Source organism: Mauremys mutica, chromosome 7, assembly GCF_020497125.1.
Source record: "Mauremys mutica isolate MM-2020 ecotype Southern chromosome 7, ASM2049712v1, whole genome shotgun sequence".
Taxonomy (NCBI): domain Eukaryota; kingdom Metazoa; phylum Chordata; order Testudines; family Geoemydidae; genus Mauremys; species Mauremys mutica.
In genome coordinates, this window is record NC_059078.1 from 21,715,661 (window position 1) to 21,731,595 (window position 15,935).

At 54.1% G+C, this 15,935-nt stretch overlaps 1 protein-coding gene across 4 annotated transcripts in view; it reads right to left on the bottom strand.

Annotated features, from left to right (window-relative positions):
• The window catches only part of PLXNA1 (plexin A1), a 290,782-nt gene that overhangs the window by 20,631 nt on the left and 254,216 nt on the right, over window positions 1–15,935 (bottom strand). For all 4 annotated transcript variants that reach the window (XM_045025437.1, XM_045025436.1, XM_045025438.1 and 1 more), the window contains 6 exons: window positions 11,621–11,767; window positions 10,163–10,322; window positions 9,055–9,158; window positions 8,132–8,228; window positions 7,254–7,444; window positions 1,016–1,185 (listed from right to left, as the gene is read on the bottom strand). In XM_045025437.1, the coding sequence (XP_044881372.1) occupies window positions 1,016–1,185; window positions 7,254–7,444; window positions 8,132–8,228; window positions 9,055–9,158; window positions 10,163–10,322; window positions 11,621–11,767 (869 nt within the window). The remainder of the gene's footprint in view (window positions 1–1,015; window positions 1,186–7,253; window positions 7,445–8,131; window positions 8,229–9,054; window positions 9,159–10,162; window positions 10,323–11,620; window positions 11,768–15,935) is intronic.

Below are 15,935 nucleotides of genomic sequence, written 5' to 3' on the forward strand. Positions count from 1 at the left end.
TTTCAATCCGTGAAGGGAGCGGCCTCAAGAAATCAGCTCCACACATCGAATTAGCGCCCAGAGATAAGCGTGAACATTAGTATGCAGGAGCCTGCATCCCAGGCCCTGTGGAACTGGGCTCCCTCCCACCACCAACTCCTTCCTTCCTTTAATATAGAAAGCAGAGTTATAAATCAGTTCCGAGCGCTTCTGCACTCTCATATCTCCATTTAAAAATGTTTCTTTTCCTGCCCTGCTAATTGCCGACAGTTACTGAACTATACAAAAGCAATTTGGCTGCCATTTAACAAATGCCAGACATGGGAACGTATGTACTCATTGCCAGTAGCAGCAAGGAGATCAGAGAGATGAAATCAGCGAGGCAGCAGAAAAGAGGACTGCCAGGCGAGGGGGGAACTGTGGAGAAGTGAAGCCTATACACGTTGGAGTGCTAGCCCCATCACATTGCTCACGGAGATCTCATCAGCACCTGCCCCCCTTTCCTGGAAGTGATTAGCAAGCCTGATGGGTCAGCTCTTCAGGCTCGGCTAGGGAGGATGCATGTGTGGTATTACACTACCTTCATTACGACATGCTTGGCTATGTGGCGGGCTGGAGTGCACATCACAAACACTGGTAGGACAGGTGGTACGAAAATATAGCCTGGGGTTTGCAAAGGTGCCTAGGGAGCTAGTGGCCCACATCCCAGGAATCTCCAGGTGAGCTGGGCATTTAACTGCACAGCCCAGTCATACTTCAATCATGGAGCACCTAGTACTTCAGGATATGACGTTTATGGGAAGGGTGGCATGGCTGGGACTACTTGTTATAGCAGAATGTGCCTGGCACTCACCCACCCCAAGCAATACTGGTATACAAGTAGGCTTAGGTGCCAGGTCACTTTTAGCGTTAATCTGCCCTGGCTGAGGTTGGCATAACCAAATTTCACCTCAGAAGCTTGGAGACATTCATTAGCTGGGATAATACAAATGGAAACGGCTGACACCTCTCCCTCCCCTGGCACCTGCCCAATTACCAGTTACTCTTCCAGGTGTGCCTGACGTCATAATCGTTGATCTGATGTTTGTCGGCTTGTTCGTCCAGAAAGTCGAACATGTACTTGATGGCCAGGGGCAGGGCGCTCCCGCGGTGTGCCGTGCTGAAGATGGTCTCAAACAGGTCATCGACGAACTTCTGCAAGGTGCCCTGGAGATGAGAAAGGAAGAGTGGCTGCCCAGAAAGTCAGGCATTGGAAGAAAGGAGAAAGCAATGGGGCTAGCCATCAATTTCAGATATTAACATCACTGCTATCACCAGTAACGGGCCATCATCCGAGACGGGGCTGTGGGGAGGAGGACCGAAGCCAAAGGAGGTATCAAGGAAATCAGTGGAACCACACTGGTCCTTAATGGGGAGAATACTCTGTGGTGACAAAAAGATCTCACAAGCCTGTGTCAGAAATTCTGGGGTGTTGTCTGGCATCATAACTCGAGCCACTACATGTCCACCCCGAAAGATAAATATATTGTGCTGCTTTACAGCATGGCATAGTCCCTCCACTGCCCTGTCTGAATAATGAAGGAAACCCATTTGGATGATTCATTTTTTTATGGCGCTGTATTGTTTGGTTACTGGATTCCAAAGACAGACGTGGACGTGGCTTTTAACCCCTGGTGAGCAGAGCTCAACTTGGAAACCCAACTGACAGGAACTACTTGGAGTTAACTAATCAAATGAAAAATACCATATAGACCAAGTGACTCCCATTAGGGTGTCTGAGTCCTTCACCAACATTAATGAATTTACTCTGAGCTCCCCTACGAGCTGGAGAACTATTATCCCCATTATATAGATGTGGAACACAGACACATAAGTGCTAAGTGAACCTGGAGCTCCTGAGTCCTGATTCAGTGCCGTAGCCTCCCCTTCCTTTCTATGTCAGTCTCAGACATACAGCAGCTGCTGTGCTGCAGAAGGTTTTGAGCATGCTCAGGTAAAATGTACTTGCCCTGATGCCAAATGTAGGAAGTACATCATCGTTATTTCTTCACTGAGCACCTCAAAAAAGACGGTTACTCACCGTAGTAACTGTTGTTCTTCGAGATGTGTTGCTCCTATCCATTCCAGTCAGGTGTGCGCGCCGCGCGTACACGGCATCTCGGAACTTTTTTACCCTAGCAACTCCGGCGGGCCGGCTGGCGCCCCCTGGAGTGGCGCCGCTATGGCGCCTGTTATATACCTCAGCCGGCCCGTCCGCTCCTCAGTTCCTTCTTGCCGGCTACTCCGACAGTGGGGAAGGAGGGCGGGTCTGGAATGGAACGAGCAGAACCGGTGGCACTTCCTGTTCGCCTTGGATGCGAATAGGTCTACTTGGGGAAACCCCCACCTGCGGAAGATTGTGAGCACGACGTCGGGACGGAGAGACCACTCGTGGGAGAAGAAAGACCTGCTGAGATGGTCGGCCAGCGTGTTCTGCACTCCCGGAAGAAAGGACGCTTCTAGGTGAATGGAGTGGGTCACGCAGAAGTCCCACAGGAGCATCGCTTCCTTGCAGAGGAGGGAAGAGCGGGCTCCGCCCTGCTTGTTCACGTAGAACATTGCTGATGTATTGTCCGTGAACACTGTCACACAGTGGCCTTGCAGGTGGGTGCAGAAGGTGCGACAAGCCAGACGGATCGCTCGCAGCTCGCGGACATTGATGTGCAGAGCGAGCTCCTGGGGCGACCACAGGCCTTGGGTGTGAAGATCGCCCAGGTGAGCTCCCCAACCGAGCACCGAGGCATCCGTGGTCAGAGTGGCGGACGGGCGAGGAGGATGGAACGGAACACCCGCACAGACAATCTCCGGGTCCAGCCACCATGTGAGGGACTCGAGTGTTGGCCTGGAGACTGTGACCACCATATCGATGGGATCTCGATGCGGCCGGTACACCGACGCGAGCCAAGTCTGGAATGGGCGGAGATGAAGCCGCGCGTACGCGGTGACGTACGTGCATGATGCCATGTGGCCCAGGAGGCGGAGACATGAGCGCACCGTCGTGGTCGGGAAGGAGACGAGGCCCCGGATGAGGGAGACCATCGTCTGATGTCGAGATCGCGGTAGGCAAGCCCGGGCCAGCGAGGAGTCGAGGACCGCTCCAATGAACTCTACCCGCTGCGACGGGATCAAGGTGGACTTCTCGGTGTTGATGAGAAGACTGAGCCGTCGGAAGAGGGACAGTATGTCTGTCAACTGGCCCATCACCAGTTGTCGAGACTGTCCGCGAACTAGCCAGTCGTCGAGATACGGGTAGACATGTATCCGACGACAGCGGAGGGCTGCGGCAACCACTGCCATGCACTTGGTAAACACCCTCGGTGCGGTGGATAGGCCGAATGGCAACACTGCGAACTGGTAGTGTGCGTTGTTCACCACGAAACGTAGGTAACGTCGATGGGGAGGGTAGATCGCGACATGGAAGTACGCGTCCTTCATGTCGAGGGCGGCAAACCAGTCTCCCGGATCCAGAGAGGGAATGATGGTCCCCAGGGTGACCATGCGAAACTTGGGCTTGAGCAGGTACTTGTTCAGCTCGCGAAGGTCCAGGATAGGACGTAGCCCTCCTTTCGCTTTGGGGATGAGAAAATAACGGGAATCCCCTGCCCCGCCTGTCTTGAGGCACTGCCTCTATGGCACCCACGCTCAACAGAGTCTGGACCTCTTGTAGGAGGAATTGCTCGTGAGAGGGGTCCCTGAAGAGGGACAGGTAGGGTGGGTGGGAAGGGGGGGGGTGAAACAAACTGAAGGCGGTATCCCGACTGGATTGTTTGAAGCACCCAGTTGTCCGTTGTTAACTGGGACCACGCCGAAAAGAAATGGGAGAGGCGGTTGTAAAATAAAGGGGAAGGATCCGGTAGGGAGAGTGATGGGCCGTCCTCGAGCGTCCCATCAAAAGGCCTGCTTGGCCCCCTGAGGGGCCTTGGAAGAGGCCTGGCCCTGGGTACGCCTATTGCCGGAAGGACGACGGCGGTTTGTGGTCGGTCGCCGGCTATTGTACGGCCGATAGCGTTGCTGGTAGAAGGGCCGGGAGGGTTGCTGCCGGAAGGACCTGCGCTGAGTTGCCGGCGTGTGCATCCCTAGGGTGCGGATGGCAACGCGACCGTCCTTTAGGGTCTGGATCCGGGAATCCGTCTTTTCGGAGAAGAGACCCTGCCCGTCAAATGGCAGGTCCTGCAGTGTGTATTGGACCTCCGGCGGCAGGGTAGAGTACTGCAGCCAGGCGATGCGCCGCATCGTCACGCCGGAGGCTAAGGTCCGAGCTCCGGAGTCCACAGCGTCGAGGGCGGGCGTGATGGAGGACCTAGATGATCGCCTTCCCTCGTCCAACATCGCCGCGAACTCTTGGCGGGAGGCTGTTGGCAGGAGCTCCGTAAATTTCGCCAGGGACGCCATGATGTCGAAGACGTACCTGGCGAGGAGGACCATCTGCTTGGCGATACGCATCTGCAGTCCGCCAGCAGAATAGACCTTGCGGCCTAGCAGGTCCATACGCCGCGCATCCTTCGATTTGGGCGCAGGGGCAGGTTGACTGTGCCTCTCCCTGTCGTTGACCGACTGCACGACCAACGAGTCCGGGGTCGGGTGAGTATATAGATACTCATAGCCCGTGGGAGGGACAGAGTATTTGCGCTCAACCCCACGGGCCGTAGGAGGGACGGACGCAGGCGTCTGCCAGAGTGTGGTGGCGTTCTTTTGAATCGTCCGCACGAATGGCAATGCGACGTGCACTGGAACCTCCGCCCCAACGACATTCGTTATGGGGTCCTCGTCCTCCTGGACCTCCGCCACCGGGAGAGCCATAGCCGTCGCCACGCGGCGAAGTAGGTCCTGGTGCGCCTTCAAGTCTATGGGCGGAGGCTCCTTGGTCGACGCTCCGGCCACCGCTTCGTCAGGTGAGGACGAGGAGGATAAGCCCTGGATGACCGCCTCCGACAAAGGGTCCGCTGCCTGCTCGTCAGGAGGGTCGGGCTGCGCGTGCCCCTGGGGTTCAGGCGGCATGGAACCCGCGCCTGGTGGCGAAGGGGCCGGTCGGCTGATTGTCGCCTCTGGTACCCTGCGCTCGGACGCCGGGGCTCTCGGGGGGAATGGCACCCCCTGAGCCTCATACTGGGCCCAGGGAACCCAGAAGCCCCACGGCTGTGCCCCTTGAGGATGGCCCTGTGGGGTGGGCGGCAGGTGGCCGTAGCCTTCCCGGAAGCGACCGACGTGGGGCGGGATGGCCATGGAGGTGCCGAGGCGCTGACGGAGTGCGCCGCCGAATAAGGCAGTCTGTCCCCGGATGGCAGCGAAGATCGATGCTGGTCCGCTCGGTACCGGGATGGCGACCGGGAGCGACGTCCGTCACGGTGCCGGGAGCTCGACCGGTGCCGACGCGATGGCGACCTGGACCTGGTGCGACGCCGGGAGTGCGACCGGTACCGCGATGACGAGCGGTACCGGGACTGCGACCGACGTCTCGACGGCGATCGGTACCGCGATGGCGAGCGGTGCCGAGATCGCGAGCGACGGGACGGAGATCTGCCATGGGACCGGGAACGTGACCGGGACCGGGTGTGCCGTCCATGTCGTCTGTCCAGAGAGGGCGGCCGGGTCATTCTGGCCGGCTTTCCCGCCGACACGACAGCCCGCACCGGCGGTGCCGGGGGCCGGAGGCTCGGTGCCTCTATGAGCTGAATCAGCTCACGCGCCGAAGAGAATGTCTCCGGCGTCGACGGCAGCCGGGGCTCAACCACGGTCGGTACCGGGGAGCGTGGCGGCGCCGGACTCGACGGGCCTTGCGGCGCCGGAGTCAAAGGCCCGGTGCATGACTTGTGCACGGCCACCGCGGGGCCCGCAGGTGGCGCAATCGTTTTCGCCGAGTCCTCAGCGTGGGCCTTAGCAAGCACCTTCGCCAGCTTATGTCTTTTTGAAGGCGAGAGCGAGCGGTGCCGGGTCTTCGTAGCCGCCTTCTGAGGCTGTGGGGCCGCGGTGCCTGCGCGGCTTGGTGCCGCCGGTGCGCTCTGCACCGAGGAAGCTCGCGGTGCTGGCGCGGACGGTGCCGGGGGCTGAAGCGACGCTTCCATCAGGAGCTGCTTTAAGCGGATATCCCGCTCTTTCCGAGTTCGCGGTTTGAAGGTGCTAGAGAAGAGTCTTAAACCTCCAGGTACCCAGGCTGAAGGTGGAACAGAGCTAGGCACCATACAAAGAAATAAGACATGGTCCCTTCCCCTGATGTCTCTGATTTGCGGCCAAATGCACCAGGTCCATCCCAGATAGAATGCACCTGCTGTGTTATTGACTACATTAGCTCTGCGTGGGCAGAAGACATTTGATTTGCTTCTCAATGTTCCAGGTTTGTTCTACCATGCCACTGAGCTCCACAGAGTGCCACTGGAAATATAACAGCAGTGCAGGTCAGCAGTGAAGGAGTTAAAGTCCACAGCCGACTGCTACAGTTGATGGTGGGGCTTGGTTTGGAGGAGAAGGAATACCTTATAGCATGTGTATCTCAGCTCCTGCAATTAACCGTACATGTGGCAATGGCAGAATTTAGGGCATTTGTGTCCTAAGCTATCCCAGCCCCTCTTTTGCAAATGCAAAGAACTGGTAAAATGATAACATCTCTCACCACCCGAACAACGAGCACTGGGGAAAATCAGTGTTTGCAGCAACTGCAGGATGGGCGGAAGCTTTGCTTCTTCAACAGCCTGGCAGCAAAACTGGGCTTTGCAGCTATTTCCTTCGCCAGATGTAATCAGTGCTGCAAGTGCTTGGTTAGGTGAAGAGACAGCAGGAATGGGGGTTGAGCCCTATGGTGGACCTTGGCACTGGTGGGGGTTGAGTCTGAAGATAGCAGGGCAGGGTTATCTGGTGGACTATGGAGCAACAGGGGAGGGGCAGAGCCACCTGGTGGAACACAGGCAACAGGACAGATGGGGCACATTTTGAACCCTGCTTGATGCAGCTGTAGCGGTGGGAGGGACAAACTTCTGGGGCCACGCTGCTGGGAGATCAGAGAAAGGGTGGGTCGCGGTACCTGCATGAACCTGATTCCAGACTGCTCCCTGCCCATAAGAGATATTAAAGGCATTTAGCTAGAATTATCTATATTTGACCTGTACTCTAACCAGGCCAGGAAGCTGGCTGGCTGGCACAATCCAGGGGATCCCAGGAATGGTTCCCAGTCAGCACCCTCATCTCCCACCTCCCCTCCCACTTTGAATGCAACCAGGTAGCCTTGCTTCCCGGTGCTGTACCTTGGTGGCCAGCAGACGGGTCAGATAGATCTCGGACACCATCTTGCTGCCCCGGTCTCCCTCCCGCTGGTCCATGTGGTCGTGATTCTTCACTAGGTGCCAAAGCTTGGTACCACTCTCCAGGTCAGGCGTGATCATGGGGGTCCGTGAACGTAGACTGTCGGGGCTGCTGGCTGTCCGGAGCATGCTCTCTGTGGGAAAACCAAACATAATGGGAACCTCCCTTCCCTCCTGTACTGAAACCCTAATCCTTGTCTGCTTCCTCTCCACCTCCCTTCCCTTCGCCTGCAGACAGGTGTCCACAGCACAACCACACCCACAATGTGGGTCCTTGCTTTAGTCTTAGCAGACAGAACGGTCCCTTCCAACCAGGGTGGAGGCACAGTGGCAGGACAGTGTGAGCGACGTTGCTCTGCTGCTCCTTGTACTGTACCTGTTCTGGGGTGCACAAAGGACTTCAGGCTACAAGCTGCCAATGCAGCACCTCTTGTGCACCTGAAATTCACTTACACAAACCTTCCTTGGCTCGGATGTCCCTGTGCCTATCTGAATTTGCAACCTGTGTGTTCGCTGTCTAGGAAGGGAGATCCTTTAGCAGCTCTCCCTGTTTGCCCCTGTGCACCACGTTGGACCAGTAAAGGAGGAGGGCACGTGGTTACCAGAGGCTGTGCTTATAGTCTGGATGGAGCCCAAAGTGAATGGGAGGGCACAAGAGAGCTGGGAAGTTTGGTGGTGCTTGTTTCAATACATCATGCATGCTGTAGTCTGCCTCCTTTTCTGTTCTGTGCTTTGCGTACACACCCTCGTCCCTGGCCCGTCCAGAAGGGCTGTTCCCATTGGCTCCAGAGAGCAGGCTGTGGGATTTCCTCCACACTCACCGTATCTGCTCAGTGACTTGGTGAAGGTGGAAGAGTTGGAGATGTTGTATGCCGAGTTCTGCTTGGGCACCAGTGCCACAGAGGAGCCGTCAGTCACCTAAAGGCAGAGCAGTGTGACCAGAATGTGACTCATGGAGATGCACAGAGAGGTTCTGCACAGCAAGGGGAATGCCACTGCAGCAGTGAGAAACCAGTAGCATTCAGGGTCCACTAATGACACAGGATACCCTGTGCCCCTTCCCCCTGCACTGCACCTCTAGAGCACCAATCACCAGCTAATGCAAACCAGAACCACCCTTCTCCACCGACTCCACACAACAGAGCCTCTGGGGATAGCAAGATCTTGGATCTAAGTGGTTTCAATGGGAATCCCAACAGCTGCCTTGAAATTCAGATAAGACAGGTCCCTGATCTGGCCCTTCCCTGACACTTGGGAAAGGAGAGGGTTCCCCAAAGCCTTGATGCAGCCCTGAAACAATCTCCTATCCCGTTACACACACCCCGTGAAGGCCTCCGGTTGCAGTCCTATCCCTCCATCTCGGAAGCACTAAACGGGATGCTCATCAGAACCAATAGATGCTGTTCCCTCTCTCGCCGGTGGGTTTGCTGGGCAGGGAGATGAGCAGCTTCATCTCCACTCTGTGAGGCTCACAGATGTTGCCCGCCAGCACCAGAGACCGAAACACTGGGCAGTGAACCTACGTCTCCAGATGCCAGCCCAGAGCAGTGGCTATTAGGCCCTCTGGCCTGGTCTCCCTGCAGCACTAGAAGTGAGGGATGTGGATTAGCAGCCAAACCCAGTTCCCACAACATGCTAGAGAAGAGTCTTAAACCTCCAGGTACCCAGGCTAGGCCAAGTTCCTTGACAGCTGGCAACTGCCCACTGCCCTGCCCCAGTGGTTTGCCCCCGGGGGTGACCCGACCTGGTAGTGGGCGAGGGTGTTGAGCCTTTTCCAGTCATTATCTATCTTTGTGGTCACGTCTTCATCCTGCAGAATGATTCGGGCCATCCTGCCCTGCCGCCACTCTGCACCGATGAAAGAGAAAGGCAGGGAGTTAGTGGCACTCTAGATGGGACACAAAACGAATGGGAAGGGAAGAGGGAGAGAGAAGGAGCCAGGCCTCCAGAGCCCTGGAACAAACGGGTAGGAAGTTTCTCCCTCTACTGAGTATCTAATGCACTGGGCGTGACGCTGGGTAAAAGCAATTTCTAAGCACCCAAGTGAAGAGACTGGGCATCAGTTTGGGCCTGGCATCACTGAGCTAACTTTAGCTCCTGGCTGGGAACGGGATGAGTCACCATTTCTGGTCTCCTCTGCTGTAGTCTCAACCCACTGCCAGGAATGCAGATCACAAACCAACCCAGAGATGTCCCCAACCCACCGCCCTCCAGTTGTTACAACACACAGTTTTATTCCCAGGTTCCTCCCATCTTTGTTGTCACCGTGAGGATCCCTCCATAGTTTGCAGTTGTTGCTCTGAGGTCAAAGCCACTAGCACCAGAACCCCAGCCAAACGGACCGAATGGTTCCTCCCCTGCTTTGGAGCACCAGTCAATGCTCCTTTCTAACCATTCCCCAGGGTCACTGTTGGGAGATGTGTGGCTCTCCCACCCTCTCGGGGGTCCAAAAACATAATCTCTGCTACACGGCCTGTCCTGGGCAGCCCGGAGGGTAGGAGTCCAGGCCTGGGAATTGTAGTCAGGTTTCCTGCATGCCAGTGTGGAGCATTTAACACCAAGCTGTTCCCATCATACACACTGCTGTGTGTACCCTGCATACTGAACAGCTAGCCCGTAGCTACTGGATACATGTTCCCCATTGTTACGCAGTGGTGGATTAAGACAGGATCAAATGTAATGGTCCCTCTGGGCCATGTGTTCTACAAGACACCTGCATTAGGTGCTCTGCCTCCACCTTCTATGGAAACACTCAGACTAGCTTGTGGCCCCTCACATCAGGATCTTCTAGTCGACATTGATGCTCCATCTGTCCTACCCATATGGCCAATGCCTCTGTCTCTTAATCTCACCCAGGTCCATGTCTCCTGCCTTGGGTCTCTGGGAGTAGGGCACGCCCTTGTAGACGGCATCTAGCAGCTTCTCCTTCACCTGTGTGATGGTGTCACAATTCAGAACCTTGACGGGAATCTCGGGGGCATTCTCATTCTCAGGGTTCACGCAGTTCAGCGTCTGTGCAGCACAGGGAAGCAGAGAGACTTGTGTGATGGGATGCACCTCACCTTTGGCTAGGAACATATAACCCGGGGCACAGGTCACACAGCTGTCTACTGGCTGTGCCTCCACATTCAGGGGCAGTTAGTTTTGAGGAGTGGCAGCTCTGAAGCATTCCCCTAACCCCAAAGCTGAATATAATTAACCCCCTCACCCCAGGAAGGCAGAGAGATATCAACAAGGGGGTCCCAGCAGCCAGCAAACTAGAACAAACCCATAAAACAGTGCAATCCTGAGCCACACCCATGCCTGGACATATTCCAGAGAAGGTGGAGTAGGAGAAGTCCCTGTCTCCACCTTCTGGAGAGCACAACATGGGACAACCAGCAGTTCCAACTTCACAGATGTCTTGATGGGACAAAGCAATAGATGGTGCTTCAGAGAGACTATTCCTACATAATCATAGGGCTGGCCCACACTAGAAAATTAGGCTGGATTAACTAAATCAGCCAGGGCTGTGAAAAATCCAAGCTCCTGAGTGGGGAGATGGATTTCCTATGCCAATGGGAGAACCCCTCCTGTCTACACTGAAGCGCTACAGTGGCCCAGCTGTGCCACTATAGTGTTTTTAATGTAGACAAGCCCTTAGCTATGAATGGTAAGAGTTCAATGCATGTTCTGTGGATAAGAGGCAACGGAAGGGTAACCACCCCCCGCCCCCACACTTCCAAAGCAATCCAAGTGAAGATAAGCAGAGAGAAGTCAGCACTGGATTTAGTCATGGGAAGGGTTTTACTGAATCACCCAGAGGGGTTGGAGAGACAAGGCAATTAAGGTGGGTGGGGTGGGAGGAGGTGAGAGCTAATACCTAATTCCAGGTTCTGAAAAGAAGGAAGAAGATATATACCTGCAGCCATCTCTGCCCTTTGCAAAGACATCCTCATCCCACCCCAGAAAACCCATCGGCTGGTTGGTCCAAGCCCCTGCCCACAGTGGACTATGCTCAGTAGCATCTCCTTCCCCCTCCATCTCTGTCAGGGCCCCAGGGTGTGTCGGTGCACTGCATCCATCCGTCCTGCGCTCAGCTCTCCCAGCTCTGCCGAGCCCTGCCATGCCGCCCATCCTCCCCAGCCCAGGACGCATGAGGAACAACGCAGTCAGGGTAAGAGGCACTACCAGGGATGCTAGGGAGAGAAAAATGAGACACAAACTGCTCTCTGCAAAGTACCTTGGGCGCCTCAAAGACCTCGTTAAATAGCTGAACCTAGGGGTCCTGGCAAGAACCAGTCCTGGGCGAGGCTCCCGCTTGCACTAACCAGCATTTTGTAGTCAATCTGCTGCCGGATCAGCTTGTCTTCGCTCAGCGAGTAGCGGGCCTCTCCGGTGATGGCGTCAATGGGTCCCTTTTCCATCTGCTGTTTGATGGCACAGTATAGCATAAAGAGAGGCTCTCCAGCACACTCCTGTGGGGTAAAGAGAGGGGGGAAGAGCGAGAGGTGAGAAAGCACCAGACACCAACCCTATCCCTTCAAGGAAGCCCTCAGCTACTGCAAGGAGACTCATCGCTCAGACTCTGCGGCTCCCGGTAGCATGAGCCGCCACTGCCACTGCCCCTCCCAGAGCAGGCTCAGGACCCTGTGCCCGGCGGCGGCTCACATGCCTGGGAGCCACAAAGCCAGAGCATGGCGAGGGGGGGGCTGGGCAGCGCACGGGGGCCTCTCCCCACATGCATCTGCTGCAGCCTGCAGGAGCCCCCCCAGGGAGGCGCCAGGCTGCAGCCTGGGCAGGAGGGGCGGGGGGCGCGGCTGCTCCCCACTAGCGGTGCTGCTGCCTTTGCAGGGCTCCTGCCCCACTGCACCGCGCCAGCTACTCCATGGCTGGGACTCGCCACTGCCGCAACCAGGACACTCTGGCTCTCCGGTGCCTCCGGAAGGCGGCTCCTCCCTGCTGAGCCAGGGCACCACTTTTTGGCACCCCCAGAGCCGTCCTTCAGATTTATGGGGCTCTATGCAGTCTTATTAAACTGGTGCCCCTGTGCCCCACGGCAGCCTGAGCTTGCAGCCCCGGCAGGGGCAGAGGGACAAGGCAGAAAGAACAACAAGACACCCGGCCCGCCTAACGGTGGCGGGGAGTCACAGTTCCCCACAGAGACCCCTGTACCCGCTCCCTCACGCAGAATGGACATGCAGAAGGTACCTAATTAAAAGCACTAAACTTGGGAATAAAAAATGTCAGTCCCAGGTTTTTTTATATGCCCTGAAGTTTATCAGACATTTATCTGCAAAAACTTTGTAGTACGGGCGAGTCAGCTGTCTTGCTGAATACAACACTCAATATTATGGAATACATGATGCAGCTCTTCTCTGTTTTACATTTTCTCAATCAGTATTTCTAAGCTAATTTTATATTTGAAATGTTCTCTTAAATGTACTCATTCCAGATTACTACATATTTAACTCACTGAAACAGACATTATTTTAAATTAATCAGTCACGAGGTTTAGTGTGTTCATAACAATGTTCATTGCTTTTAGAAAAAAGGAACACTAATTTACTGTGTGTGATCTCCATAACAATACACATGTTTATGAAATTTCACCAACTTTAAAAAAATATGTTTCCAAAGATTTTAGGAATAACAAAGAATCCTGTGGCACCTTATAGACTAACAGACGTTTTGCAGCATGAGCTTTCATGGGTGAATACCCACTTCTTCGGATGCAAGAAGAAGAAGAAGAAGAAGTGGGTATTCCGAAGAAGTGGGTATTCACCCACGAAAGCTCATGCTGCAAAACGTCTGTTAGTCTATAAGGTGCCAAAGGATTCTTTGCTGCTTTTACAGAACCAGACTAACACGGCTACCCCTCTGATACTACGAATAACAAAGGATTTTATATCTTACTAAGGTACTGACTTTGCTTAAAACTATTTCATCAGATAGTCAGAAGTAAAGAAAGGGAAACTCTTTGTCCGGCTATCTGGAAGCAAAGGGCTGTTGCTTCCTTCAGTGGGGGAGGCAGGAGAGAGAGGGGGAAGGGGAGAGGGGGTGAAGGGAGAAATGGATAGACAGGACAGGAAGACTTTGGAAGTAAATTTTTTTACTATAGTAATTAAAATGTGTATTTTAGATATGGGTGCTCTTTTTAAGAATTTATTTTAAAAACCGTATGTCTGAAGATCCAAGCATTTAAGGCTAAAGATGATTGTGATCTAAAAATCTATGCAAGGATTTTTTAGAGATGTGATTTTATAATCTTCACCAACTCACTAATGAAATATTTTTGAAGTAAATTTTAAACTAAGGTCCTGTAGACCGACATGTTCTGAGTAAATATTACAGTCCTGATCAACTGTTTTTGTCAATACGTTCAGAAACTGACAGTAGATACCTGGGGGTTGGCAAATGCCTGTTAAATGTCTTCATTGCCCCTTGAATGGCTCTTTAACAGTTTCAGTGTTGTGCTAATAGCTCTGGCAGGCTGGAGACTTTTTCTCTTTTAACTACTAGATCCCCTTCCCAGGAAGACTCAGAGCCTGCAGGAAGGGTCAGAACAGGGATAGGAAAACCAGGAGAGTGGACACTAAGACCCAGTGGTGCCTCAAATTTTCAGGTGCCCTGCCCAGCTGCCTATGCCTAAGGACAGCCCTGGGTGCCCCCAACCACTTGCCACCCTAGGCCACTGCCTAGTTCGCCTAGTGGTTGCACCGGCCCTGGAAGTAGGGCATGTCCTCACTGTCAAACAACGTGCTACCCGACTCCTCTGCAACCCTTCAGCCACCACTGCCCCGTAAAGAGGGGTAGGGGAGACAAATGGAAATGAGCAGTACTACAGGATAGTGATGCATGAAAAGGGGCCCACAATGGAAAATGTATTAAACTGCAACATTCTCAAAAGAGACACGGCCAGGCCAAGGGTGTAGGTACGGTATCATCGCGCGCCAGGGGTGGAGCGTGAGGGGGGACGGGATGGAAACGTACCGGGGTCCGGGCAAATGGAAGTGGTGAGGAGATGGAAGGGGGGCTGGGAGAGCAGGGACGTGGGAGTGGGGGAAACAGGAGAGCCAAGTCCCACAGCAATGACACTGCTAACATAGTGCCCCACAACTTGAATCTTCCCTCTGAACTGCATGTCCCTCCCAGGAGCAGGCTTTACCTGACCAAACAGGGACAGGAAGAGGGGCCGGGGGGGGCAAGAAAAAATCCCATCAGCTTCCACCCAACCAGCACCGCCCCCCCAACCCGCCCGCCTTACAAATAAATTGTACTTTGGTGCAAAGTGCGGCTGCTCTCCCTGTCACCATATGCTGTTAGCATCTCGTTAGCATCTGCGGTAATTAAAGAGACAGCTGCTAACGAGCAGGAACAGGCATACATCATCCCCAGACCTTCCGACAACACGCCTGTCTTTGAAATTATGTTTCATTTGCAAACTTGGCTTCATTAAGTCAGCTTGGAAAAGAGAGAGAGAGGGAGAAAGAGCCCCAGTGTGGGTGCTGTGCTGTTTATTAATAGCTTCCTCGTAACGCAAAAGCAAAATAATGACCGTAAACCAACCAGCCCGCTCAGCAATTCCATTCCAGCCAGCAGAGACGCGCCTGCCTTTCTAGTTCGCTTTCTTTGCCTGCTTTCATGAGAGTAAAGAAAGGGAGTCACTTCCTTTGATTGCTTATAAAAGCTCCTGTAAAACTCCCAGCCAGGGGAAAGTGACACAGATGAAGAATAAATTGGAGCAGCCTTCGTGGTCACATCTCGTTTATCTGCTCCATTCTCAGCACGCAGTTTTCTCCCTCTCGCCGGCAGTCCGGCCCCACTCTCTACAGGAACCCGCTGCCGTAGCAGATTGCTTTTTAAAAATGTCACCCCTGAGCACTGACCCATTTCGTTTTCCAGCCCAGTGAGGCTCTGCAGATCCCCCTTTTTGAAAGAAAATGAATGTGGAATATGGGGCTTTCTGTATGCAAAGGGCTGGAGAGACATTAACTAAATTAACCAATTTGATCCTTTAAAGCAAGTTTAGCGCTCTGGAATGGTGACAGGTTGCCAGCCTAGAGGAAGCAGTTCAGCCCAGGCAACTGCAGAACGAGCTTCCTCCACCCAGGCCTGCGGAGACCCCCTCTAAAAATGACAGGTATGTCCCTAGAGTCCATTCAATCCTTGGCTTCTCTGCCGAGATCTCCAGCAAGGGGGAGCAATTAGTGCCAATCATGGTGGTTTTTCCACACTGCAGACCTCTGTTCTCTTGCAGCTGGACTGACACCACCTGAGCATTTCACACAGGTCACCATTAGGTGGGCCATTAGATGGGAATGATTTTTGGTCTCTCCCTGCCACAATCAAATACACCTCTACCCCGATAGAACACTGTCCTCGAGAGCCAAAAAATCTTATTGTGTTATAGGTGAAACCGCGTTATACCAAACTTGCTCTGATCTACCGGAGTGCGCAGCCCCTCCCCCCCCCGCCCCCGAGCGCTGCTTTACTGCGTTATATCCAAATTCATGTTATATCGGGTCACGTTATATCGGGGTAGAGGTGTATAAGAGGTGAAAGGCTCTGTGGTCTATTACCAATGGCCCTATGCCAGACAGTTCTCCCCTTCCCCTTACTCTTTCTGACTAACTCTCTGGTCCA